The sequence below is a fragment of the Scyliorhinus torazame genome, chromosome 6 (assembly GCF_047496885.1).
Source record: "Scyliorhinus torazame isolate Kashiwa2021f chromosome 6, sScyTor2.1, whole genome shotgun sequence".
NCBI lineage: Eukaryota > Metazoa > Chordata > Chondrichthyes > Carcharhiniformes > Scyliorhinidae > Scyliorhinus > Scyliorhinus torazame.
In genome coordinates this window covers 243,621,659-243,646,329 of record NC_092712.1, presented here as the reverse complement: position 1 = coordinate 243,646,329, position 24,671 = coordinate 243,621,659, and the positions used below count along the sequence as shown (strand labels likewise).

The following is a 24,671-nucleotide window of genomic DNA, read 5'->3' as shown; positions in this document are numbered from 1 at the left end:
TCCCTGGCTGCCCTCTTGCTTTTATGTACGTGTAAAAAGCCTTGGGATTTTCCTTAACCCTATTTGCCAATGACTTTTTGACCTTCTAGCCCTCCTGACTTCTTGCTTAAGTTCCTTCCTACTTTCCTTATATTCCACACAGGCTTAGTCTGTTCCCAGCTTTTTAGCCCTGACAAATGCCTCCTTTTTCTTTTTGACGAGGCCTACAATATCTCTCGTTATCCAAGGTTCCCGAAAATTGCGTATTTATCCTTCTTCCTCACAGGAACATGCCGGTCCTGAATTCCTTTCAACTGACACTTGAAAGCCTCCCACATGTCAGATGTTGATTTGCCCTCAAACATCCGCCCCCAATCTATGTTCTTCAGTTCCCGCCTAATATTGTTATAATTAGCCTTCCCCCAATTTAGCACATTCATCCTAGGACCACTCTTATCCTTGTCCACCAGCACTTTAAAACTTACTGAATTGTGGTCACTGTTCCCAAAATGCTCCCCTACTGAAACATCCTGGCCGGGCTGATTCCCCAATACCAGGTCCAGTACCGCCCCTTCCCTAGTTGGACTGTCCACATATTGTTTTAAGAAGCCCTCCTGGGTGCTCCTTACAAACTCCGCCCCGTCTAAGCCACTGGCACTAAGTGAGTCCCAGTCAATATTGGGGAAGTTGAAGTCTCCCATCACCACAACCCTGGTGTTTTTACTCTTTTCCAAAATCTGTCTACCTATCTGCTCCTCTATCTCCCGCTGGCTGTTGGGAGGCCTGTAGTAAACCCCCAACATTGTGACTGCACCCCTTCTTATTCCAGATCTCTACCCATATAGCCTCACTGCCCTCAGAGGTGTCCTCCCGCAGTACAGCTGTGATATTCTCCCTAACCAGTAGCGCAACTCCGCCTCCCCTTTTACATCCCCCTCTATCCTGCCTGAAATATCTAAATCCTGGAACGTTTAGCTGCCAATCCTGCCCTTCCCTCAACCAGGTCTCTGTAATGGCAACAACATCATAGTTTCAAGTACTAATCCAAGCTGTAAGTTCATCTGCCTTACCCGTAATACTTCTTGCATTAAAACATATGCACTTCAGGCCACCAGACCCGCTGTGTTCAGCAACTTCTCCCTGTCTGCTCTGCCTCAGAGCCCCACTGTCCCTATTCCCTAGTTCTCCCTCAATGCTCTCACCTTCTGACCTATTGCTCCCGTGCCCACCCCCCTGCCATACTAGTTTAAACCCTCCCGTGTGACACTAGCAAACCTCGCGGCCAGGATATTTATGCCTCTCCAGTTTAGATGCAACCCGTCCTTATATAGGTCACACCTGCCCCGGAAGAGCTCCCAGTGGTCCAGATAACGGAAACCCTCCCTCCTACACCAGCTGTTTAGCCACGTGTTTAGCTGCTCTATCTTCCTATTTCTAGCCTCACTGGCCTGTGGCACAGGGAGTAATCCCGAGATTACAACCCTAGAGGTCCTGTCTTTTAACTTTCTGCCTAGCTCCCTGAACTCCTGCTGCAGGACCTCATGCCCCTTCCTGCCTATGTCGTTAGTACCAATATGTACAATGACCTCTGCCTGTTTGCCCTCCCCCTTCAGGATGCCCTCTACCCGTTCAAATCAGATCATATAAGGGTTTGGAGAACCTCTTCCCCACTTAGGAAATAGAGAGAGGGTTCTTAAGTTGCATACAGAAAACTACATGAGGCATTATATCTTACAAACTTATTTACAAGTTTATTTTTAAAAAAACATTTAACATTCAATATTCTTAAGTGGATAAAGTACATCAATATTAAAGATGGAAAATAGTTTTTGTTCTAATATCAAATCCAGTAAAATAGACTTATGCTGCAGATGAAAGATTCTTTTAGGATTTCCATCCGATATCTAAATCAAAGCATTACCTTAAATCCCCAAGTTGTTTCAGCTGTCTGAACTGCAGGACACACACAACTTTTGTTTTAAAGTGTCCGGCTGTTTGATAACCTGAGAAGCATTGGTTTGAGGTTTAATTCTTAAACTCTTCTTCAATACTTAGGCTTTTTGGAGAAAAACCCTGTATGTTTATAACCCTCTAAAGTAAATTACAATTTCATTGGAAGCGATCGGTGCCACCTCCGTGATTAAACTTTTCCCTTTTGATTATCACTTGTAATTCACTATTATTTAGTTGTTGAGTATAATCTAATTTTTAAACCGAGCATGTATGTATCTGATCAATATATGCATATTTTATATTCCAATTAATTTCACTCTTTTAAACTTTTATTATCAAAATAGTGACCCTTAAAGGTTATTTTCTAGTTCAGTAAAGGTTACATTCTTACTATTCCAGGTGACTGACCATGTTCAATTCTACATTCAGAAGCCCACACTCTTCCACAATACACTGAGCTAAATTTGAAGAATGGCATCTTAATAGGAAACACACTAAATTCTAGACTGAACTATCACTAATTTGTATTATCTGCTTTTCAAATCCCTTTTTTATTGAATAAAGCGTTTAAATTATGAAAGGATAGTCTTTATCGATAGCTATTTCCAAAAAAGATGAGCATGCAAAGTCTAATGGCTATTACCAAAATTAAGTGCATGTTGTCCGTCTTTAAATAAAAGCTGGTTTTAATTAAAATAAGTATTGCCCACAGAGAAAATGCTGGGAAATCTCAGAAGGTCTGGTAGCGTCTGTAGGGAGAAAAAAGCGTACTTTAACAAAGGGTCATCTGGACTCGAAACGTTCACTCTTTTTTTTCTCCCTACAGATGCTGCCAGACCTTCTGAGATTTTCCAGCATTTTCTCTTTGGTTTCAGATTCCGTTATCTGGAGTAATTTGCTTTTATTAATGTATTGCCCACGTTGTGTGTGAAATGACTTTGGGCTAAAATGCCTATCTATTGGCCTATGACCATTTTCTCAATTCCAAAGTATAATGTCCCTAGTTATATATGAAGGTTATCTAACTACTCATGTAATCAGTCATAAGATTGATGACCCTGATCAAGTTTAATTGTGATTGAATTGGTCAAATTCCATTTTTATTAGATGGAAATTTAGTACTTGATATCTTAATCCAGCTGCTTTAGTGTTGTGGATAATTTTATGGAGGGTTCCCTTTTTGCACTGAGCCCAGAACTCTCTGCGTTAAAGCACCCCAGGTTTGAAAGCATGACCGTGGATACTGATCAAAGGCCTTTTCAGGTATGACTGATATTTTCTGTAATCGGATATCCTGCTCTCTCACTTTCTAGATTTGGGTAAAGTTACTGAAGGACAGCTAGAGCACAAAGATGTGCAGGTTAGATGGATTGGCCAGGCTAAATTGCCCTTGGTGTCCAAAAGATGGGGTGTGGTGGGATTACTGGGTTACGGGAATAGGTGGAGGTGTGGGATTGTATCGGGTGCTCTTTTCCAAGGGCCGGTGTAGACTCGATGGGCTGAATGGCCTCCTTCTGCACTGTAAATTCTATGATTCTACATGGAAGCACACACTGTAAAAGTCAGTGTTGCATACATAAAAAACAAGGGCATTAGTGTTTCCTTAAATTTTCTCTAACATCCCAATATTTGCTTTGTAATTTTCTCTAGCTAATGATTTTTCAATCCGAAACAATCCGGTCATTGGGACATCGCTGCTGACTCCACCTGATACACAGGTAAGAATTAGTATTCTGAGTATTATTGTGTCGAAACATTAAAACGCTTGTTTCATGAGGCTATACTGATAATTATTTTGGACTTGGCATTAACGTATGTGGTTGGTTCAGTGTCTAACTCATTATAGCCAAACACATTCCTTCCATGGTTTAGCTGCTTAGTTGGTTATACTTTGATTCAGTGCAGTGTGCACAGAGTAAGTTGCTGTCAGCTAGCGTTACAGAAGAGATTCTGGTTTGCTTCAGCAACCCTGGGTTAAGGAAAAAGTTTATTTGGGGGATTTCTTCCCTTGATTGCTAACTAATGTGGACAAGTTTGGATTGCAGTTCTCTGAGAATGAATAACCTGCAAGTAGTCTAACTTCGCACAAACACTTTCTTCACTGAGGTAATGGGGAAGCTTCTGGTGCTTTGCACCCAACAACTTCTATGCAAGTTGACAGAAAAAATGGAAAGGGCAAGTAACAGTAATGGGTAAGAAATCTAAAACATAATTGATTTAATTTACTGAATTTTTAAACAATAGAAGGAAGATAAAATGTAATTAATATACTTGGATTTACAGCACATATTTGGCATTAATTTCTTTTTACTCCACTTGAGCTCTAATTGGACAAGTGGCGGAGCAGCAACAATATTGATAATCTCTAGATGTTAATCTCATCAATTTAATAATAATCGTTTATTGTCACAAGTAGGCTTCAATTAAATTACTGTGAAAAGCCCCAAGTCGCCACATTCCGCCACCTGTTCGGGGAGGCCAGTACGGGAATTGAACCTGCGCTGCTGCCTTGTTCTGCATTACAAGCCAGCTGTTTAGCCCACTGTGCTAGACTAGCCCTTACTAAAACCAGCCCAATTTGTAGGAATCGTTGATATTGAATCCCCGCAGATTCTCAACCAGAAATATAAAATGTTATAACTGTTCAAAATAATTGCAGGCATGTTTCAAAATAATTGATTAACCAATTTACACAATATATTTGTATTGTTGATTGGATGTAATTGATGTTTAGTGACCAATTTGACACTGAATAGCAAAGGTTATAATTTTCCAAAAGTACTTTCACTTGTCTATCTATTTTATACTTGCTGCATGAATCTCACCATTAGAGTACATGATGCACAAACCCAAAGAGGTTGAGCTTACCAATGTCCTCTGGTGAAATGGATGGGGAACAGTTAATTGAAGACCGCAGCTCCATCTGTGGTCACTATTAGGAATTATGATAAAAATCAGTGGCGCTATTTATCGGCCTCATCACGCACTATTTGGTGACTAATTGGCCTTGGTTTCCTCGGACTTACTCTGTTTAAAAATAAAATGTAAGAATCGCATTAGCTGACTGCCTGTCCTTTCGTACCTTTTATAACACCCTGAGCTAGGACACAGTCAATTCCAGCCCCATTTGACCCAAAGTCTCAACACAATTGAATTCATCAATAATTCTTAGAAGAACACCCACAATCTTTGACCCTTGGCTGCCCAATAATTACAGTCACCAGATTTATAAATGTAAACACAATTACTGTTTATTTATAACAAGAACTATAATCTCTCACACACAATCCCCGTCGCTCTCTCTACCCGTCGCTCTCTCTACCCGTCGCTCTCTCTACCCGTCGCTCTCTCTACCCGTCGCTCTCTCTACCCGTCGCTCTCTCTACCCGTCGCTCTCTCTACCCGTCGCTCTCTCTACCCGTCGCTCTCTCTACCCGTCGCTCTCTCTACCCGTCGCTCTCTCTACCCGTCGCCCTCTCTACCCGTCGCCCTCTCTACCCGTCGCCCTCTCTACCCGTCGCCCTCTCTACCCGTCGCCCTCTCTACCCGTCGCCCTCTCTACCCGTCGCCCTCTCTACCCGTCGCCCTCTCTACCCGTCGCCCTCTCTAACCCGTCGCCCTCTCTACCCGTCGCCCTCTCTACCCGTCGCCCTCTCTACCCGTCGCCCTCTCTACCCGTCGCCCTCTCTACCCGTCGCCCTCTCTACCCGTCGCCCTCTCTACCCGTCGCCCTCTCTACCCGTCGCCCTCTCTACCCGTCGCCCTCTCTACCCGTCGCCCTCTCTACCCGTCGCCCTCTCTACCCGTCGCCCTCTCTACCCGTCGCCCTCTCTACCCGTCGCCCTCTCTACCCGTCGCCCTCTCTACCCGTCGCCCTCTCTACCCGTCGCCCTCTCTACCCGTCGCCCTCTCTACCCGTCGCCCTCTCTACCCGTCGCCCTCTCTACCCGTCGCCCTCTCTACCCGTCGCCCTCTCTACCCGTCGCCCTCTCTACCCGTCGCCCTCTCTACCCGTCGCCCTCTCTACCCGTCGCCCTCTCTACCCGTCGCCCTCTCTACCCGTCGCCCTCTCTACCCGTCGCCCTCTCTACCCGTCGCCCTCTCTACCCGTCGCCCTCTCTACCCGTCGCCCTCTCTACCCGTCGCCCTCTCTACCCGTCGCCCTCTCTACCCGTCGCCCTCTCTACCCGTCGCCCTCTCTACCCGTCGCCCTCTCTACCGTCGCCCTCTCTACCCGTCGCCCTCTCTACCCGTCGCCCTCTCTACCCGTCGCCCTCTCTACCCGTCGCCCTCTCTACCCGTCGCCCTCTCTACCCGTCGCCCTCTCTACCCGTCGCCCTCTCTACCCGTCGCCCTCTCTACCCGTCGCCCTCTCTACCCGTCGCCCTCTCTACCCGTCGCCCTCTCTACCCGTCGCCCTCTCTACCCGTCGCCCTCTCTACCCGTCGCCCTCTCTACCCGTCGCCCTCTCTACCCGTCGCCCTCTCCCTCCCCCCCGTCGCCCTCTCCCTCCCCCCCGTCGCCCTCTCCCTCCCCCCCGTCGCCCTCTCCCTCCCCCCCGTCGCCCTCTCCCTCCCCCCCGTCGCCCTCTCCCTCCCCCCCGTCGCCCTCTCCCTCCCCCCCGTCGCCCTCTCCCTCCCCCCCGTCGCCCTCTCCCTCCCCCCCGTCGCCCTCTCCCTCCCCCCCGTCGCCCTCTCCCTCCCCCCCGTCGCCCTCTCCCTCCCCCCCGTCGCCCTCTCCCTCCCCCCCGTCGCCCTCTCCCTCCCCCCCGTCGCCCTCTCCCTCCCCCCCGTCGCCCTCTCCCTCCCCCCCGTCGCCCTCTCCCTCCCCCCCGTCGCCCTCTCCCTCCCCCCCGTCGCCCTCTCCCTCCCCCCGTCGCCCTCTCCCTCCCCCCCGTCGCCCTCTCCCTCCCCCCCGTCGCCCTCTCCCTCCCCCCGTCGCCCTCTCCCTCCCCCCGTCGCCCTCTCCCTCCCCCCGTCGCCCTCTCCCTCCCCCCGTCGCCCTCTCCCTCCCCCCGTCGCCCTCTCCCTCCCCCCGTCGCCCTCTCCCTCCCCCCGTCGCCCTCTCCCTCCCCCCGTCGCCCTCTCCCTCCCCCCGTCGCCCTCTCCCTCCCCCCGTCGCCCTCTCCCTCCCCCCGTCGCCCTCTCCCTCCCCCCGTCGCCCTCTCCCTCCCCCCGTCGCCCTCCCCCTCCCCCCGTCGCCCTCCCCCTCCCCCCGTCGCCCCCTCCCTCCCCCCCGTCGCCCCCTCCCTCCCCCCGTCGCCCCCTCCCTCCCCCCGTCGCCCCCTCCCTCCCCCCCCGTCGCCCCCTCCCTCCCCCCCGTCGCCCCCTCCCTCCCCCCCGTCGCCCCCTCCCTCCCCCCCGTCGCCCCCTCCCTCCCCCCCGTCGCCCCCACTTGGAAGGTTCTCCACTGTTCCTCAACTGTTTATCATAAAGTCTTTGCTCCCAGTCTACCTTAGCTAGTTTGCTCTCATCCCATTGTAACCAGTGAGCTTAACTTCGGTAGTAGGGAAGATGCTGGAATCTATCATCAAGGAAGAAATAGCGAGGCATCTGGATGGAAATTGTCCCATTGGACAGACGCAGCATGGGTTCATAAAGGGTAGGTCGTGCCTAACTAATTTAGTGGAATTTTTTGAGGACATTAACAGTGCGGTAGATAACGGGGAGCCAATGGATGTGTTATATCTGGATTTCCAGAAAGCCTTTGACAAGGTGCCACACAAAAGGTTGTTGCACAAGATAAAGATGCATGTCATTAAGGGGAAAGTAGTAGCATGGATAGAGGATTGGTTAATTAATAGAAAGCAAAGAGTGGGGATTAATGGGTGTTTCTCTGATTGGCAATCAGTAGCTAGTGGTGTCCCTCAGGGATCAGTGTTGGGCCCACAACTGTTCACAATTTACATAGATGATTTGGAGTTGGGGACCAAGGGCAATGTGTCCAAGTTTGCAGACGGCACTAAGATAAGTGGTAAAGCAAAAAGTGCAGAGGATACTGGAAGTCTGCAGAGGGATTTGGATAGGCTAAGTGAATGGGCTAGGGTCTGGCAGATGGAATACAATGTTGACAAATGTGAGGTTATCCATTTTGGTCGGAATAACAGCAAAAGGGATTATTATTTAAATGATAAAAAATTAAAACATGCTGCTGTGCCGAGAGACCTGGGCAGGAGTCGCAAAAAGTTGGTTTTCAGGTGCAACAGGTGATTAAAAAGGAATTTTGTCCTTCATTGCTAGAGGGATGGAGTTTAAGACTAGGGAGGTTCTGCTGCAATTGTATAAGGTGTTAGTAAGGCCACACCTGGAAGATTGTGTTCAGTTTTGGTCTCCTTACTTGAGAAAGGACGTACTGGCACTGGAGGGTGTGCAGAGGAGATTCACTAGGTTAATCCCAGAGTTAAAGGGGTTGGATTAAGAGGAGAGGTTGAGGGGACTGGGGCTGTACTCGTTGGAATTCAGGAGGATGAGGGGGGATCTTATAGAAACATATAAGATTATGAAGGGAATAAATAGGATCGATGTGGGCAGGTTGTTTCCACTGGCGGGTGAAAGCAGAACTAGGGGGCATTGCCTCAAAATAAGGGGAAGTAGATTTAGGACTGAGTTTAGGAGGAACTTCTTCACCCAAAGGGTTGTGAATCTATGGAATTCCTTGCCCAGTGAAGCAGTAGAGGCTCCTTCATTAAATGTTTTTAAGATAAAGATAGTTTTTTGAAGAATAAAGGGATTAAGGGTTATGGTAGTTCAGGCCGGAAAGTGGAGCTGAGTCCACAAAAGATCAGCCATGATCTCATTGAATGGTGGAGCAGGCTGGAGGGGCCAGATGGCCTACTCCTGCTCCTTGTTCTTATGTTCTCTCTCTTCCCCCCCCCCCTCTCTCTCCCCCCCCCCTCTCTCTTCCCCCCCCCTCTCTCTTCCCCCCCCCTCTCTCTTCCCCCCTCTCTCTTCCCCCCTCTCTCTTCCCCCCTCTCTCTTCCCCCCTCTCTCTTCCCCCCTCCCTCTCTCTTCCCCCCTCCCTCTTCTTCCCCCCTCCCTCTTCTTCCCCCCTCCCTCTTCTTCCCCCCTCCCTCTTCTTCCCCCCTCCCTCTTCTTCCCCCCTCCCTCTTCTTCCCCCCTCCCTCTTCTTCCCCCCTCCCTCTTCCCCCCTCCCTCTTCCCCCCCTCCCTCTTCCCCCCCCTCCCTCTTCCGCCCTCCCTCTTCCGCCCTCCCTCTTCCCCCCCTCCCTCTTCTCCCCCTCCCTCTCCCCCCCTCCCGCTCTCCCCCCTCCCGCTCTCCCCCCTCCCGCTCTCCGCCCTCCCGCTCTCCGCCCTCCCCCTCTCCGCCCGCCCCCTCTCCGCCCGCCCCCTCTCCGCCCGCCCCCTCTCCGCCCGCCCCCTCTCCGCCCGCCCCCTCTCCGCCCGCCCCCTCTCCGCCCGCCCCCTCTCCGCCCGCCCCCTCTCCGCCCGCCCCCTCTCCGCCCGCCCCCTCTCCGCCCGCCCCCTCTCCGCCCGCCCCCTCTCCGCCCGCCCCCTCTCCGCCCGCCCCCTCTCCGCCCGCCCCCTCTCCGCCCGCCCCCTCTCCGCCCGCCCCCTCTCCGCCCGCCCCCTCTCCGCCCGCCCCCTCTCCGCCCGCCCCCTCTCCGCCCGCCCCCTCTCCGCCCGCCCCCTCTCCGCCCGCCCCCTCTCCGCCCGCCCCCTCTCCGCCCGCCCCCTCTCCGCCCGCCCCCTCTCCGCCCGCCCCCTCTCCGCCCGCCCCCTCTCCGCCCGCCCCCTCTCCGCCCGCCCCCTCTCCGCCCGCCCCCTCTCCGCCCGCCCCCTCTCCGCCCGCCCCCTCTCCGCCCGCCCCCTCTCCGCCCGCCCCCTCTCCGCCCGCCCCCTCTCCGCCCGCCCCCTCTCCGCCCGCCCCCTCTCCGCCCGCCCCCTCTCCGCCCGCCCCCTCTCCGCCCGCCCCCTCTCCGCCCGCCCCCTCTCCGCCCGCCCCCTCTCCGCCCGCCCCCTCTCCGCCCGCCCCCTCTCCGCCCGCCCCCTCTCCGCCCGCCCCCTCTCCGCCCGCCCCCTCTCCGCCCGCCCCCTCTCCGCCCGCCCCCTCTCCGCCCGCCCCCTCTCCGCCCGCCCCCTCTCCGCCCGCCCCCTCTCCGCCCGCCCCCTCTCCGCCCGCCCCCTCTCCGCCCGCCCCCTCTCCGCCCGCCCCCTCTCCGCCCGCCCCCTCTCCGCCCGCCCCCTCTCCGCCCGCCCCCTCTCCGCCCGCCCCCTCTCCGCCCGCCCCCTCTCCGCCCGCCCCCTCTCCGCCCGCCCCCTCTCCGCCCGCCCCCTCTCCGCCCGCCCCCTCTCCGCCCGCCCCCTCTCCGCCCGCCCCCTCTCCGCCCGCCCCCTCTCCGCCCGCCCCCTCTCCGCCCGCCCCCTCTCCGCCCGCCCCCTCTCCGCCCGCCCCCTCTCCGCCCGCCCCCTCTCCGCCCGCCCCCTCTCCGCCCGCCCCCTCTCCGCCCGCCCCCTCTCCGCCCGCCCCCTCTCCGCCCGCCCCCTCTCCGCCCGCCCCCTCTCCGCCCGCCCCCTCTCCGCCCGCCCCCTCTCCGCCCGCCCCCTCTCCGCCCGCCCCCTCTCCGCCCGCCCCCTCTCCGCCCGCCCCCTCTCCGCCCGCCCCCTCTCCGCCCGCCCCCTCTCCGCCCGCCCCCTCTCCGCCCGCCCCCTCTCCGCCCGCCCCCTCTCCGCCCGCCCCCTCTCCGCCCGCCCCCTCTCCGCCCGCCCCCTCTCCGCCCGCCCCCTCTCCGCCCGCCCCCTCTCCGCCCGCCCCCTCTCCGCCCGCCCCCTCTCCGCCCGCCCCCTCTCCGCCCGCCCCCTCTCCGCCCGCCCCCTCTCCGCCCGCCCCCTCTCCGCCCGCCCCCTCTCCGCCCGCCCCCTCTCCGCCCGCCCCCTCTCCGCCCGCCCCCTCTCCGCCCGCCCCCTCTCCGCCCGCCCCCTCTCCGCCCGCCCCCTCTCCGCCCGCCCCCTCTCCGCCCGCCCCCTCTCCGCCCGCCCCCTCTCCGCCCGCCCCCTCTCCGCCCGCCCCCTCTCCGCCCGCCCCCTCTCCGCCCGCCCCCTCTCCGCCCGCCCCCTCTCCGCCCGCCCCCTCTCCGCCCGCCCCCTCTCCGCCCGCCCCCTCTCCGCCCGCCCCCTCTCCGCCCGCCCCCTCTCCGCCCGCCCCCTCTCCGCCCGCCCCCTCTCCGCCCGCCCCCTCTCCGCCCGCCCCCTCTCCGCCCGCCCCCTCTCCGCCCGCCCCCTCTCCGCCCGCCCCCTCTCCGCCCGCCCCCTCTCCGCCCGCCCCCTCTCCGCCCGCCCCCTCTCCGCCCGCCCCCTCTCCGCCCGCCCCCTCTCCGCCCGCCCCCTCTCCGCCCGCCCCCTCTCCGCCCGCCCCCTCTCCGCCCGCCCCCTCTCCGCCCGCCCCCTCTCCGCCCGCCCCCTCTCCGCCCGCCCCCTCTCCGCCCGCCCCCTCTCCGCCCGCCCCCTCTCCGCCCGCCCCCTCTCCGCCCGCCCCCTCTCCGCCCGCCCCCTCTCCGCCCGCCCCCTCTCCGCCCGCCCCCTCTCCGCCCGCCCCCTCTCCGCCCGCCCCCTCTCCGCCCGCCCCCTCTCCGCCCGCCCCCTCTCCGCCCGCCCCCTCTCCGCCCGCCCCCTCTCCGCCCGCCCCCTCTCCGCCCGCCCCCTCTCCGCCCGCCCCCTCTCCGCCCGCCCCCTCTCCGCCCGCCCCCTCTCCGCCCGCCCCCTCTCCGCCCGCCCCCTCTCCGCCCGCCCCCTCTCCGCCCGCCCCCTCTCCGCCCGCCCCCTCTCCGCCCGCCCCCTCTCCGCCCGCCCCCTCTCCGCCCGCCCCCTCTCCGCCCGCCCCCTCTCCGCCCGCCCCCTCTCCGCCCGCCCCCTCTCCGCCCGCCCCCTCTCCGCCCGCCCCCTCTCCGCCCGCCCCCTCTCCGCCCGCCCCCTCTCCGCCCGCCCCCTCTCCGCCCGCCCCCTCTCCGCCCGCCCCCTCTCCGCCCGCCCCCTCTCCGCCCGCCCCCTCTCCGCCCGCCCCCTCTCCGCCCGCCCCCTCTCCGCCCGCCCCCTCTCCGCCCGCCCCCCTCCGCCCGCCCCCCCTCCGCCCGCCCCCCTCCGCCCGCCCCCCCTCCGCCCGCCCCCCCTCCGCCCGCCCCCCCTCCGCCCGCCCCCCCTCCGCCCGCCCCCCCTCCGCCCGCCCCCCCTCCGCCCGCCCCCCCTCCGCCCGCCCCCCCTCCGCCCGCCCCCCCTCCGCCCGCCCCCCCTCCGCCCGCCCCCCCTCCGCCCGCCCCCCCTCCGCCCGCCCCCCCTCCGCCCGCCCCCCCTCCGCCCGCCCCCCCTCCGCCCGCCCCCCTCCGCCCGCCCCCCTCCGCCCGCCCCCCCTCCGCCCGCCCCCCTCCGCCCGCCCCCCCTCCGCCCGCCCCCCCTCCGCCCGCCCCCCCTCCGCCCGCCCCCCCTCCGCCCGCCCCCCCTCCGCCCGCCCCCCTCCGCCCGCCCCCCCTCCGCCCGCCCCCCCTCCGCCCGCCCCCCCTCCGCCCGCCCTCCGCCCGCCCGCCCTCCGCCCGCCCGCCCTCCGCCCGCCCGCCCTCCGCCCGCCCGCCCTCCGCCCGCCCGCCCTCCGCCCGCCCGCCCTCCGCCCGCCCGCCCTCCGCCCGCCCGCCCTCCGCCCGCCCGCCCTCCGCCCGCCCTCCCTCCGCCCGCCCTCCCTCCGCCCGCCCTCCCTCCGCCCGCCCTCCCTCCGCCCGCCCTCCCTCCGCCCGCCCTCCCTCCGCCCGCCCTCCCTCCGCCCGCCCTCCCTCCGCCCGCCCTCCCTCCGCCCGCCCTCCCTCCGCCCGCCCTCCCTCCGCCCGCCCTCCCTCCGCCCGCCCTCCCTCCGCCCGCCCTCCCTCCGCCCTCTCTCTCTCTCTCTCTCTCCGCCCTCTCCCTCTCTCTCTCTCTCTCCGCCCTCTCCCTCTCTCTCTCTCTCTCTCCGCCCTCTCCCTCTCTCTCTCTCTCTCTCCGCCCTCTCCCTCTCTCTCTCTCTCTCTCCGCCCTCTCCCTCTCTCTCTCTCTCTCTCCGCCCTCTCCCTCTCTCTCTCTCTCTCTCTCTCTCTCTCTCCGCCCTCCCTCTCTCTCTCTCTCTCTTTCTCTCTTTCCCCCCCCCCCCCCCCACGTGGAAATGGTTAAAGAGAAACAAAGTCTTTGTTCCAGATGGTGGTTATTAGTCCACCTTCCTTCACAGCAAGCTTGCGGGTTAAAGTCTCTGTTTGCAGCCTGCACTAGTCTTCTCTGTTGATTTATTCATTCATTCAGGTTCTCTGCAAGTTCAGAAATACAGCACTCGCAGCTTTTCTGGTGAAAACACAGAGGAGAGAGTAGCAGGACCTTGTCTCTGTGCTGCCAGGATCAAACTGAAACTCCTTGGGACTCTGAAAATCATTCCACTGAGTTGATGCAGACTCAATGGGCCAAATGACCTCCTCCTTCACTGTAGGGATTCTATGATAGGATCCAATTACCACCTGCTACCAGGAAGAGTATTTTGGGCCACTCAGTCAAACTGAGTCCCCGTCCATCTGGTGCCGACAATGTCTGGCACTCTTGTTTAAACCAGCAGTGTGTTCTCTCCTGTAACTACTGAATTCTGCTGCTTGCCTTAAAGATACATGTCCATTAATCATCCATGGATCAAAAATACGAACAGCAAAGTAAAAGAAAGGGGAAATAACTGAATAAACAGGAAGGACCCTTACACACCATACCCTTTTTAAATTAGGTTTATTTTAAGTAATCGTTCCTCTGCTATCACTTCCATGACATTTACTATGTCCGGCATCTCCACATCATTTACTATGTGCAGATGAAAACATTCATATCTTCTGAGTTGGACTAGTTATTGACTTGCAGAATCCTAGAAAAGTTGCAGCACAGAAGGAAGTCACTCGTCCCATTTGTTCATGCCAGCCTGAGAACATCCAGGTGCCCTTTTTAATCCCACCGTCAAGCACCTGGTCCAGTCTATTACTTACAGCACTTAAGGTGCAGATCCAGGTACTTTTAAAAATAGTTTAAGGTCTCTGCCTCCACCACCAACCCAGGCAGCGAATTCCAGACACCCCCTACCCTCAGCGTAAACAATGTTCTTCCTCATGCCCCTTCTGCACCATCTTCCCACTTTCTATTTGACATGTTTTTTTAATATTCCAATGTCATGCTCACCATCCTAGTCTCCCTGACAAGGCAAAGTAATTCATTAATATTTCTGCCTTTTTGCTGTCACCTGCAGGTATATCGTGTATATCCCTAATGTATTACTTTGTTATTCTCACATGTCTGCGTGGGTTTCACCCCCACAACCAAAAGATGTGTAGGCCACGCTCAGTTGCCCCTTAATTGGGGAAAAAAAATAATGGGGTACTCTAAATTTATAAAAACAAAATTGTTGAGTCTATCATTTTGTCAAATGTTTTGCCTTGCTGAATGTTTTAAAAAAAGAATAGACTGCATCCCACCAAACTATAATAGTAGCTATTGTGTCTGAAGGGAAAATTCCAGAGCGCACCTGCAGTCAATTGTAATCTAAGTTATCTCATGTCACTGGACACATGGAAATCATAATCAGAATGTTTCTGGGCAAAAGTATTAATCATTTTGTGCACATATTTGGGTGTTTGATTTGCTGAGTTGATTGAAAATGGTATTTGATCAGTGCTTGTAGCCTTTGCTGTCTAACAAAGCTATATTTTGTTAATCTAGGAAATGAAACTACCATCAAATAGGTTTCCAGGGAGGATATCCACAAAAGGTCAGATCCCAGCAAATGAAGAACATGCATCGGGCACAGCTCCAAGGGTTAGGGTTCAGTCACTGATCCAGAGTTGTGGGGAAATATTTTTAGTTTTAAATCGTGTAAGTTAGAGTTTTTTTTTGATAATTTACATTAAAGGCACAATATTTAAAAAAAAAAATGCATCCCAAGGTGATTTACAGAAGTATTATAAAACAAAACTCATGTAATTTGTGACCTTGAGCGCTGTTTCAGTGTGGGGAAAATGCATTTTTTGCTCTGTTTGCAGGAAATGTTTTCTTTAAAGATTTTACCAAATACTGCTTGCACATTGGAGTTGAAATTTAAGGCACAGATATATCATATTCTATTTACGTGATGCAATACTGCAGATCCAAATGATGCTCTTTATTGTAACACTGGTGAGGAAACTAGAGTTCTACAGCAAGTGGGTTTTGTTTGATTTTGGGCATGAAAATTAGATTTGATTTCTAAACTTGCACAAGTGATTCACTTTTAAAATTCAATTGCAAATTTATGTAAATTCCTGGCAATTTTGTCTTGGTCACTTTGTCACATGACTGCAAAGCCAAAATACATGAGACCATTTTCTTTATGGTACCATTTAATAGTAGATATTGCTGCTAACTTTTGGTTGGTTCAATTGGCTCTGTTTTATAACCTTTGCTCTCGAGTCGCCAGGTATCTTTATGATACCGCCATGAGGTTCAAGTTCAAGTAATGATCAATAACTCAATACACCAATTAGTAAGATTCAAATCAAAGCACCTTTATTATACACAGTAAATCGCTACTCATGCATAACCTCTACTTTCTAAGCTGTTTCTATAACTAACAGGCCTATACTTAGCTTCGGACTGGCCTACCAGGTCAGGGGAACAAATGGCCTTTCATTCGGGTTCTGAGTCTGCGGGATTCGAAGTTGGTACGGACTGGTAGCTAGGAACGTCTATCTCGTAGCGAGCGTTGACTTGAGACTTGCGTTCTTTGGAGGCAGCTGGACAGGTCACTGTCAAGGGTTGGTTTGCGTTGCTGAGTGACCCTGTCAAGAAGAACGATTTGAACTTGGGGGCTTTACTTTATAGTCCCCAGGGGCTTCCCACCCTTCGGGGCGGACCCCGTACCTGGTTTCAAGTGATTGGACTTTGTTCCAATTGCTTGGTTCGATTTCTCCAATGCTGGAGCGGTTCCCTGAATGTTGGGCGGTCTTTAGGTGTCCGTTAACCTCTTTTGTGTTGGCTCCTGCTGGCGCCGAGGAGACTGGCTTGGCCTTGTTTACCTTAATGTTTCGATTGTTCCCGAGGATCGCTCATTAGTATGTAGATGGCTGCTACATTATTATGCCGATGGTTGCTGGTATCAATGCTGTCTGGGCTTTTGCAGAGTCTAATACACAGTATCTTGCACCTGCTAGTTTCTGCCTGTGTTGGCTGAATTTCCCTTCAGCCTTTGCTGTTCTCCATTTTACGTCGGGAATTGGCCAACCCAGGTGGCTACACACCCTCCTTGTGATCCTAGCGTGAAGGATCACATAACTGCGTTGAACTTCATTCCCTGACCCGCCGAGCACTCTTTTATGGCCTCTTCACTGACCATAATTATGCAGGAAAATTTTTAATTGACAATTCTACATGGCGCTATGTCAAAACAGGGACATGCATTACAAAATAAGAAAAACGGTACCTCTATCTATCCTCAATAAACTACACTCACTCAAACATTCAATCATACTAACTTCCTAAATAATACAAACAAAATCATAGCAGCATTATTCACATTTTCCCAGGCTTGGCAGTCAAGCTCAGGATTGTACAATCGCTCATGAAACATTCCTTTATTCACAAAAAACGCAAACAAATGTTCTTTATTATAGATCGCGGGGGTCTGGTCATAACCGAAAATAGGGGATCTTATCCTACATACCGGGGTGCGAGAGCGGCAGGCTCTCCTTCGCCATTTCCTCAGATGAATAGTCTGCACGATGCAGCAGAGTATCGCCAATACTAGTAGGGATTCTATCAAGTAGGACAGGGAGTACCAGGTTATAAACCTGTCACACCAAGATGGTGTGGTGTCGCTTGTGACTGGGCTCTGGGTGCTATGGGGAAGTGAATCATTAACTGCTGGGGGGGGGGGGGTTGGGGTCAGGGGGTTCGCGTTCGTGCGCAATGAAATGTTCATTAGGGTGATGAGCAACACGGAGGATGTCCTCATGGTTCTTCTTCCTTCTCTTCTCTTATTTTCTCTGGAGCTTCTGCGGTTCTGTGGGATCAAGCATAGTGTCTGTTGCTATCTTGGTTTAATATCTCATATGATAGCCTGTCTGTCCTTTAGTGCCAATTACTCCCTTTATATTTGGTCACTATGTGTGACTCCCTCATTTATTTTTATTTTTAAAAAAAACTTATATACAGGACAAGACACACTTACAAATACTGAAACAGTGTGAGCCGTCTCGCAGACTGTGCGATTTACCATCCAAATGTTTGAGGATGTAAATAGCATCGGGATGGCAACCTAAGGGTCACCTGAAAACAAAACACACTTTTTGAACGAAAATTGCCGAAATGAGGTGCATATGGGCCGCGACGGGTAAGATTTGGATGGAATCCCCGGGTAGGACGGCGACCAATGCCGTGTGTGCTCTACCCGAGCGTAGCTGACCAGAGGGGGGTTCCCAGGCAGGGCGGGGACCAATGCCGTTTCTCCACTGCCTGAGCAACCGACCAGAACGGGCAAGAAATGTAGTCATCGTGGGGGGTTGCCATATTGGTTCCTTCCTTTGAACCAGAAGGGCAGTTACGAGCGGGGGTCCGTGTTTCTGTATTTTAAAAAAATATATTTATTAAAGTTTTTTTTTTTAACACAATTTTTCTCCCTTACAAACAATAACCCCTGCCCCTCGTAACAAAAAAAACGAGAAATCGCGCAGAGCAAGATATATGCATGGCAAAATTATATATTTACACAGCTTTGTACACTGGCCCTCACCAGTACGTGCCAGTTTCCCCAACCCTTCATGTTATCTCTTTCTCATCCACCCTCCCAGGCAGTCCCCCCTTTCTCCCCCCCCCCCCCCCCCTCCCAGGACGTCCCCTCCACCCCCCCCACACCCCCCCCCCCCCCCCCCCCCCCAAGGTTGCTGCTGCTGCTGACCGACCTTCCTCTAACGCTCCGCGAGATAGTCTAGGAACGGTCCCCCATTCTTCCAATCCCCGCCCGATGCCTGTAGAACCCCTGCGCAGACCCTCTCAAGGCGAACTTAATCCTCTCCAACTTTATGAACCCAGCCATATCATTTATCCAGGCCTCCAGGCTGGGGGACTTTGCCTCCTTCCACATTAGCAAGATCCTTCGCCGGGCTACTAGGGACGCAAAGACCAGAATGCCGGCCTCCTTCGCCTCCTGCACTCCCGGTTCGTCCACTACTCCAAATATTGCTAGCCCCCAGCTTGGCTTGACACGGACTTTCACCACCTAAGATATTGCTCCCGCCACTCCTCTCCAGAACCCCTCCAGTGCCGGGCATGACCAAAACATATGGACATGGTTCGCCGGGCTCCCTGAGCACAGATCACTGAAAGGGGCTACACAGGTGGAGAAGGTAGTCAAGAAGGCATACGGCATGCTTGCCTTTATTGGCCGGGGCATTGAGTATAAGAATTGGCAAGTCATGTTGCAGCTGTATAGAACCTTAGTTAGGCCACACTTGGAGTATAGTGTTCAATTCTGGTCGCCACACTACCAGAAGGATGTGGAGGCTTTAGAGAGGGTGCAGAAGAGATTTACCAGAATGTTGCCTGGTATGGAGGGCAATAAGCTATGAGGAGCGAATGAATAAACTCGGTTTGTTCTCACTGGAACGAAGGAGGTTGAGGGGCGACCTGATAGAGGTCTACAAATTTATGAGGGGCATAGACAGAGTGGATAGTCAGAGGCTTTTCCCCAGGGTAGAGGGGTCAATTACTAGGGGGCATAGGTTTAAGGTGAGAGGGGCAAAGTTTAGAGTAGATGTACGAGGCAAGATTTTTACGCAGAGGGTAGTGGGTGCCTGGAACTCACTACCGGAGGAGGTAGTGGAAGCAGGGACGATAGGGACATTTAAGGGGCATCTTGACAAATATATGAATAGGATGGGAATAGAAGGATACGGACCCAGGAAGTGTAGAAGATTGTAGTTTAGTCGGGCAGTATGGTCGGCACGGGCTTGGAGGGCCGAAGGGCCTGTTCCTGTGCTGTACATTTCTTTGTTCTTTGTTCTTTGTTAGCACCTTCCACATCTGTCCTCTACCCCAAAGAACCTACTCAACCTCGCCCTCGTCAAGTGTGCTCTGTGGACCACCTTAAATTGTATCAGGCTGAGCCTGGCACACGAGGAGGAGGAATTAACCCTACATCGGGCATCAGCCCACAGACCTTCCTCGATCTCCTCCCCCAGCTCCTCCTCCCATTTACCCTTCAACTCTTCTACCAGCGCTTCCCCCTCTTCTTTCAACTCCTGGTGTATTTCCGACACCTTGCCCTCCCCGACCCATACACCCGAGATCACCCTATCTTGAACTTCTTGTGCCGGGAGCAACGGGAATTCCCTCACCTGTCGCCTCACAAAAGCCCTCACCTGCATATATCTAAAGGCATTTCCCGGAGGTAACTCAAACTTCTCCTCCTGTGCCCCTAGGCTCGCAAACGTCCCGTCAATGAACAGGTCCCCCATTCTTCCAATCCCCGCCCGATGCCAGCTCTGGAACCCTCCGTCCATCTTCCCCGGGACAAACCGGTGGTTACCTCTGATCGGGGACCACACCGATGCTCCCATTGCACCCCGGTGCGGTCTCCACTGGCCCCAGATCCTTAGCGTTGCCGCCACCACCGGGCTTGTGGTATACTTTGTCGGCAAGAGCGGCAGCGGTGCCATCACCAACGCCCCCAGGCTCGTTCCTTTACAGGACGCCATCTCCATCCTCTTCCATGCCGCCCCCTCTCCCTCCATAACCCACTTGCGGATCATCGCCACATTTGCTGCCCAGTAGTAGCTCCCCAGGTTTGGCAGCGCCAACCCTCCTCGGTCCCTACTGCGTTCCAGGAACCCTCTCCTTACTCTCGGGGTCTTATTCGCCCATAATACTCCTGCCTACTCTCTTAAAAAAGGCCTTCGTGATCACGATGGGAAGGCACTGAAACACAAACAGAAACCTCGGAAGGACCACCATTTTGACCGACTGCACTCTACCCGCCAGCGAGAGCGGTAACATGTCCCATCTTTTGAAATCCTCCTCCATTTGCTCCACCAACCTCGTCAGATTCAGTTTATGTAGGGTCCCCCAACTCCTGGCTATCTGGACCCCCAGATACCGAAAGCTCCCCTCCGTCCTCCTCAGCGGTAGGTCCCCTATCCCTCTTTCTTGGTCCCCCGCCTGTAATACAAAGAGCTCACTCTTCCCTACATTGAGCTTATAGCCCGAAAACTCCCCAAACTCCCTTAGAGTCTGCATGACCTCCACCATCCCCTCCATTGGATCCGCCACGTACAGCAACAGGTCATCCGCATATAGCGACACCCGATGCTCTTCTCCCCCTCGGACCACCCCCCTCCATTTATTAGACTCCCTCAATGACATGGCCAATGGTTCTATCGCCAGTGCGAACAACAGGGGGGACAGGGGGCACCCCTGTCTCGTCCCTCGGTACAGTCGAAAGTACTCCGACCTCCGCCGGTTTGTCACTACACTCGCCATCGGGGCTCTGTAAAGGAGCTTAACTCAATTGATAAACCCTACCCCGAACCCAAACCTACGCAGCACCTCCCAGAGGTACTCCCACTCTACTCGGTCAAAGGCCTTCTCCGCGTCCATAGCTGCCACTATCTCCGCCTCTCCCTCCTCCGATGGCATCATTATCACGTTTAAGAGCCGCCACACATTGGTGTTTAGTTGCCTGCCCTTTACAAATCCCGTCTGGTCCTCGTGGATTACCCCCGGGACACAGTCCTCGATCCTCGTGGCCAGCACTTTTGCTAGCAACTTTGCATCCACATTGAGGAGCGAGATCGGCCTGTACGATCCACATTGCAGTGGGTCCTTGTCCCGCTTTAGGATCAAAGAAATTGTCGCTTCCGACATTGTCGGGGGCAGGGTCCCCTCCTCTCATTAAAGGTCCTCACCCGTAGCGGGGCCAACAGGTCTGGGTACTTCCTGTAGAACTCCACCGGGAATCCGTCCGGTCCCGGGGCCTTCCCCACCTGCATGCTCCCCAAACCCTTGCTCAGCTCCTCCAACCCAATTGGTGCCCCCATACCAGCCACCTCTTGCTCCTCCACCCTCGGGAATCTCAGCTGATCTAGGAATCGTCTCATCCCCTCTTCCCCCGCTGGGGGCTGGGATCTGTACAGCTCTTCATAAAAGGCCTTGAATACCTTGTTTATTTTCGTCGCACTCCGAACCGTGGCTCCCCTTCCATCTTTGACTCCCCCTATTTCCCTCGCTGCCATCCTCTTATGGAGCTGGTGTGCCAGCATCCGACTAGCCTTTTCCCCATACTCGTAGGTACTGCGCTTTCCTCCACTGTGCCTCCGCCCTCCCTGTGGTCAACAGGTCAAACTCCGTCTGGAGCCGTCGTCTTTCCCCAAGTAATCTTTCCTCCGGGGCCTCTGCGTATCTCCTGTCCACTCTCAAAATCTCCCCCACTAACCTCTCCCTTTCCATACCCTCTGTCTTCTCCCTATGAGCCCTAATGGAAATGAGCTCTCCCCTGATCACCGCCTTCAATGTCTCCCATACCACCCCCACCCGCACCTCCCAGTTGTCGTTGGCCTCCAAGTATCTTTCGATACACCCCCCCTCACCTTCCCACACACCACCTCGTCCGCCAGCAGTCCCACATCCAGCTGCCACAACGGGCGTTGGCCCCTCTCCTCTCTCAGCTCCAGTTCCACCCAGTGCGGGGCATGGTCCGAAACGGCTATGTCTGAATACTCCGTCCCCTCCACCCTCGGGATGAGCGCCCTACCCAGAACAAAGAAATCTATCCGGGAGTAGGCTTTGTGTACATGGGAGAAGAAAGAAAATTCCCCGGCCTGCGGCCTTGCAAACCGCCATGGGTCCACTCCCCCCATCTGATCCATAAAACCCCCAAGTACCTTGGCCGCCGCCGGCCTCTTTCCAGTCCTTGATTTGGAGCGGTCCAGTGCTGGATCCAACACTGTATTGAAGTCCCCTTCCATTATCAGGCCTCCTCCAGGTCCGGAATGTGCCCCAACATGCGCTTCATGAATCCTGCATCATCCCAGTTCGGGGCGTATACGTTTACCAACACCACCCACACCCCTTGCAGCCTACCGCTCACCATTACATATCGCCCTCCATTGTCCGCTACAATAGTCTTGGCCTCAAATGACACCCGCTTTCCCACTAATATTGCCACCCCTCTATTCTTCGCGTCCAGTCCCGAGTGGAATACCTGTCCTACCCATCCCTTTCTTAGCCTGACCTGGTCCGCAACCTTCAGGTGTGTCTCTTGGAGCATGGCCACGTCCGCCTTCAGTCCCTTTAAGTGGGCGAACACTCGAGCCCTCTTCACCGGCCCATTCAGGCCCCTCCCATTCCACGTTATCATCCGGATTGGAGGGGCTCTTCCCCCCCCCACGCCCCGCCGACTAGCCATCTCCTTTTCTGGGCCAGTCACGAGTTCACGCCTCCCTCACCCTCCAGTCCGCCAGAGGGGGGACCCCCGTCCCGACCACCTCTTCTGTGTCCCATTCCCTTTCGGCCAGTGCAGCAGCAACCCTTTCCCCCCCCCCCCCTTCTCTCTCTCTTTCTCCCCCCCCCCCCCCCCAGCTAGACCCCTGTCTAGCTTTTTTGCTCCCCCCATGTAAGTCAGCTGACGCCTGCTGACCCCGGCTTCCCCCGCCGTCCCATTGACCTCCTCGCGTGGGAGTCTCCCAATCCATATGCATTCCTTCGTTCCCGTTCCCGCCTTTCCAAAGCCCGCTCCGCCCCCTCTGGCGCAGCTCCTTGTCTCTCTCCCCCAGCCCATGTAACATTTCCTGCGCGTGATTGACCCCCTATATACAACAACCATCACACATCAAACCCCAAAACATCCCCCCCACCCTCACAAACCCTCAGTTAGAGTCCAACTTTTCGGCTTGGACAAAGGTCCACGCCTCTTCAGGCGTTTCGAAGTAATAGTGTTGGCCCTTGTATGTGACCCACAGTCGCGCTGGCTGCAGCATTCCGAATTTCACTTCTTTCCGGTACAATGCCGCTTTGGCCCGGTTGAAACCCGCTCTCCGCTTTGCAACCTCCGTGCTCCAGTCCGGGTATATTCGGATCTCTGCATTGTCCCACTTACTGCTCCGCTCCTTCTTCACCACCATCGCCCTTGGCGGCTCATTTGCCTGGGGCTTCTTCGCCAGCACCCGATGTGCCCCGTCCAACTCCATCAGCCTCGAAGGGGCCTTCGTGCCCATCATCGCCTTGAGCATTGTGCTCGTGTATGCCCCGGCGTCAGCCCCCTCCACTCCCTCAGGGAGACCCAGGATTCGCAGATTCTTTCTCCTCTACCTGTTCTCCAGGTCTTCGAGTCTTCCCGCCCCCCTCTTGTGTAGCGCCTCGTTCTGCTCCACTCTCACCGCCAGGACCACGAGCTCGTCCTCGTTCTGACTGACTCTTTTCTGTACCTCCTGGATCTTAGCTTCGTGGACATTCTGGGTGATCCCGAGTCCTTCAATTGCCGAAAGCATAGGCTTCCAACATCTCCTTGCGCATCTCCTAGCGCTGCTCCTCGAAGCAGCAATTGATGAACTCCTGCAGCTCCCGTTTGTCCCTGGCCGCCGCCATTTTGTTTTCTTCCCCTCGCTTCTCCCGTTGCTCCAGTGCCGCTCCTTTGGCCGTTACACTTCTGGTCCGTTTCATAGAAGTTGGAGGGGGACCTCTCTCTTCCCTTCCCCACAGGCTGCGTCAAAACAAATTTAAAAAAGTTCCGTTGGGGCTCCTCTAACGAGCCCGAAAGTCCGTGGTAGCGGGAGCTGCCGAATTGTGCGGCTTAGTTCCGCATAGCCGCAACCGGAAGTCGAGAGAGAATCCTTTTGGCAGTGTTCGCTTCACCAGTCTGCCCCAAAAAGTCTATGGAAGCTCCTGAAAAAGGTCTGGGAGTCCGTTCCAGACGGGAGCTGCCAAATGCGCGACCTACTCCTCCATGGCCGCCACCGGAAGCCTCGTCCCTGCTTCTTCAATGGCCCTGGTAGATCCTTTCACAGTTGTTCCCTCTGCTGCTAGAATTCACCTTTGATAGAGTCAAGTCAGATTGCAGCTTTAAGCTTGCCCTTCCCCCGCCTGCATGCTGGAAGAGGCCCTGTTTATCCTGTTGCAGCCAAATCTTTTACTGTTTCTGCCGGGTCTGGTAGCCAAAAGACATAACATTCCTGGGGGACACTGTCAGGGGAATGCTGCAGTCTTCTTCCCACACCGGGAAATGTCAAACAAATGCCGTGGGGGCCGTGTAAAAGAGCCCAAAAGTCCGTTCCAAGCAGGAGCTACCGAATATGCGACCTAGCTCTGCATAGCCGCACCCGGAAGTCGTCTGTGTTTCTGTTGACAGACGAGTTCCTCTGAACTGGCGTCTGGGACATTAACAAGTCTCTGTGGACAAATTAGTTCCTCTGAACTAGAGTCCGGGACAAACTAGTTTCTCTGACTGCCAGTGGGCGTCAGAAGGGTGGTGGCGTGGGGCCGTGGAAAAAAAATTTCCGGTCTTGCATACAACATTTAACAATATAACTACAAACAACATTGAACATGCTGCAGGTTCCATCAGAACACCGTTTTCTCCCAAGCCGTTCCTTTTTAAAACATCACCTGGACACCTCAGTTATCGGTTGCGAACAGGGTCGCAAAGGTGTTCTCGTTTTGGGAGTCAGACTCAAAGTCGTCATCTTCTCCCGGATGCCAAACTCTCGAGTGTATCAGGGCGGATAGG

The 24,671-nt window shown here is 55.7% G+C and overlaps 1 protein-coding gene across 1 annotated transcript in view; it reads left to right on the top strand.

The window, feature by feature from the left end:
- The window catches only part of LOC140425860 (synaptonemal complex protein 2-like), a 157,324-nt gene that overhangs the window by 69,197 nt on the left and 63,456 nt on the right, over positions 1–24,671 (top strand). The window contains exons 7-8 of the mRNA XM_072510244.1: positions 3,583–3,650; positions 14,645–14,693. Coding sequence (XP_072366345.1) covers positions 3,583–3,650; positions 14,645–14,693 — 117 coding nt within the window. The remainder of the gene's footprint in view (positions 1–3,582; positions 3,651–14,644; positions 14,694–24,671) is intronic.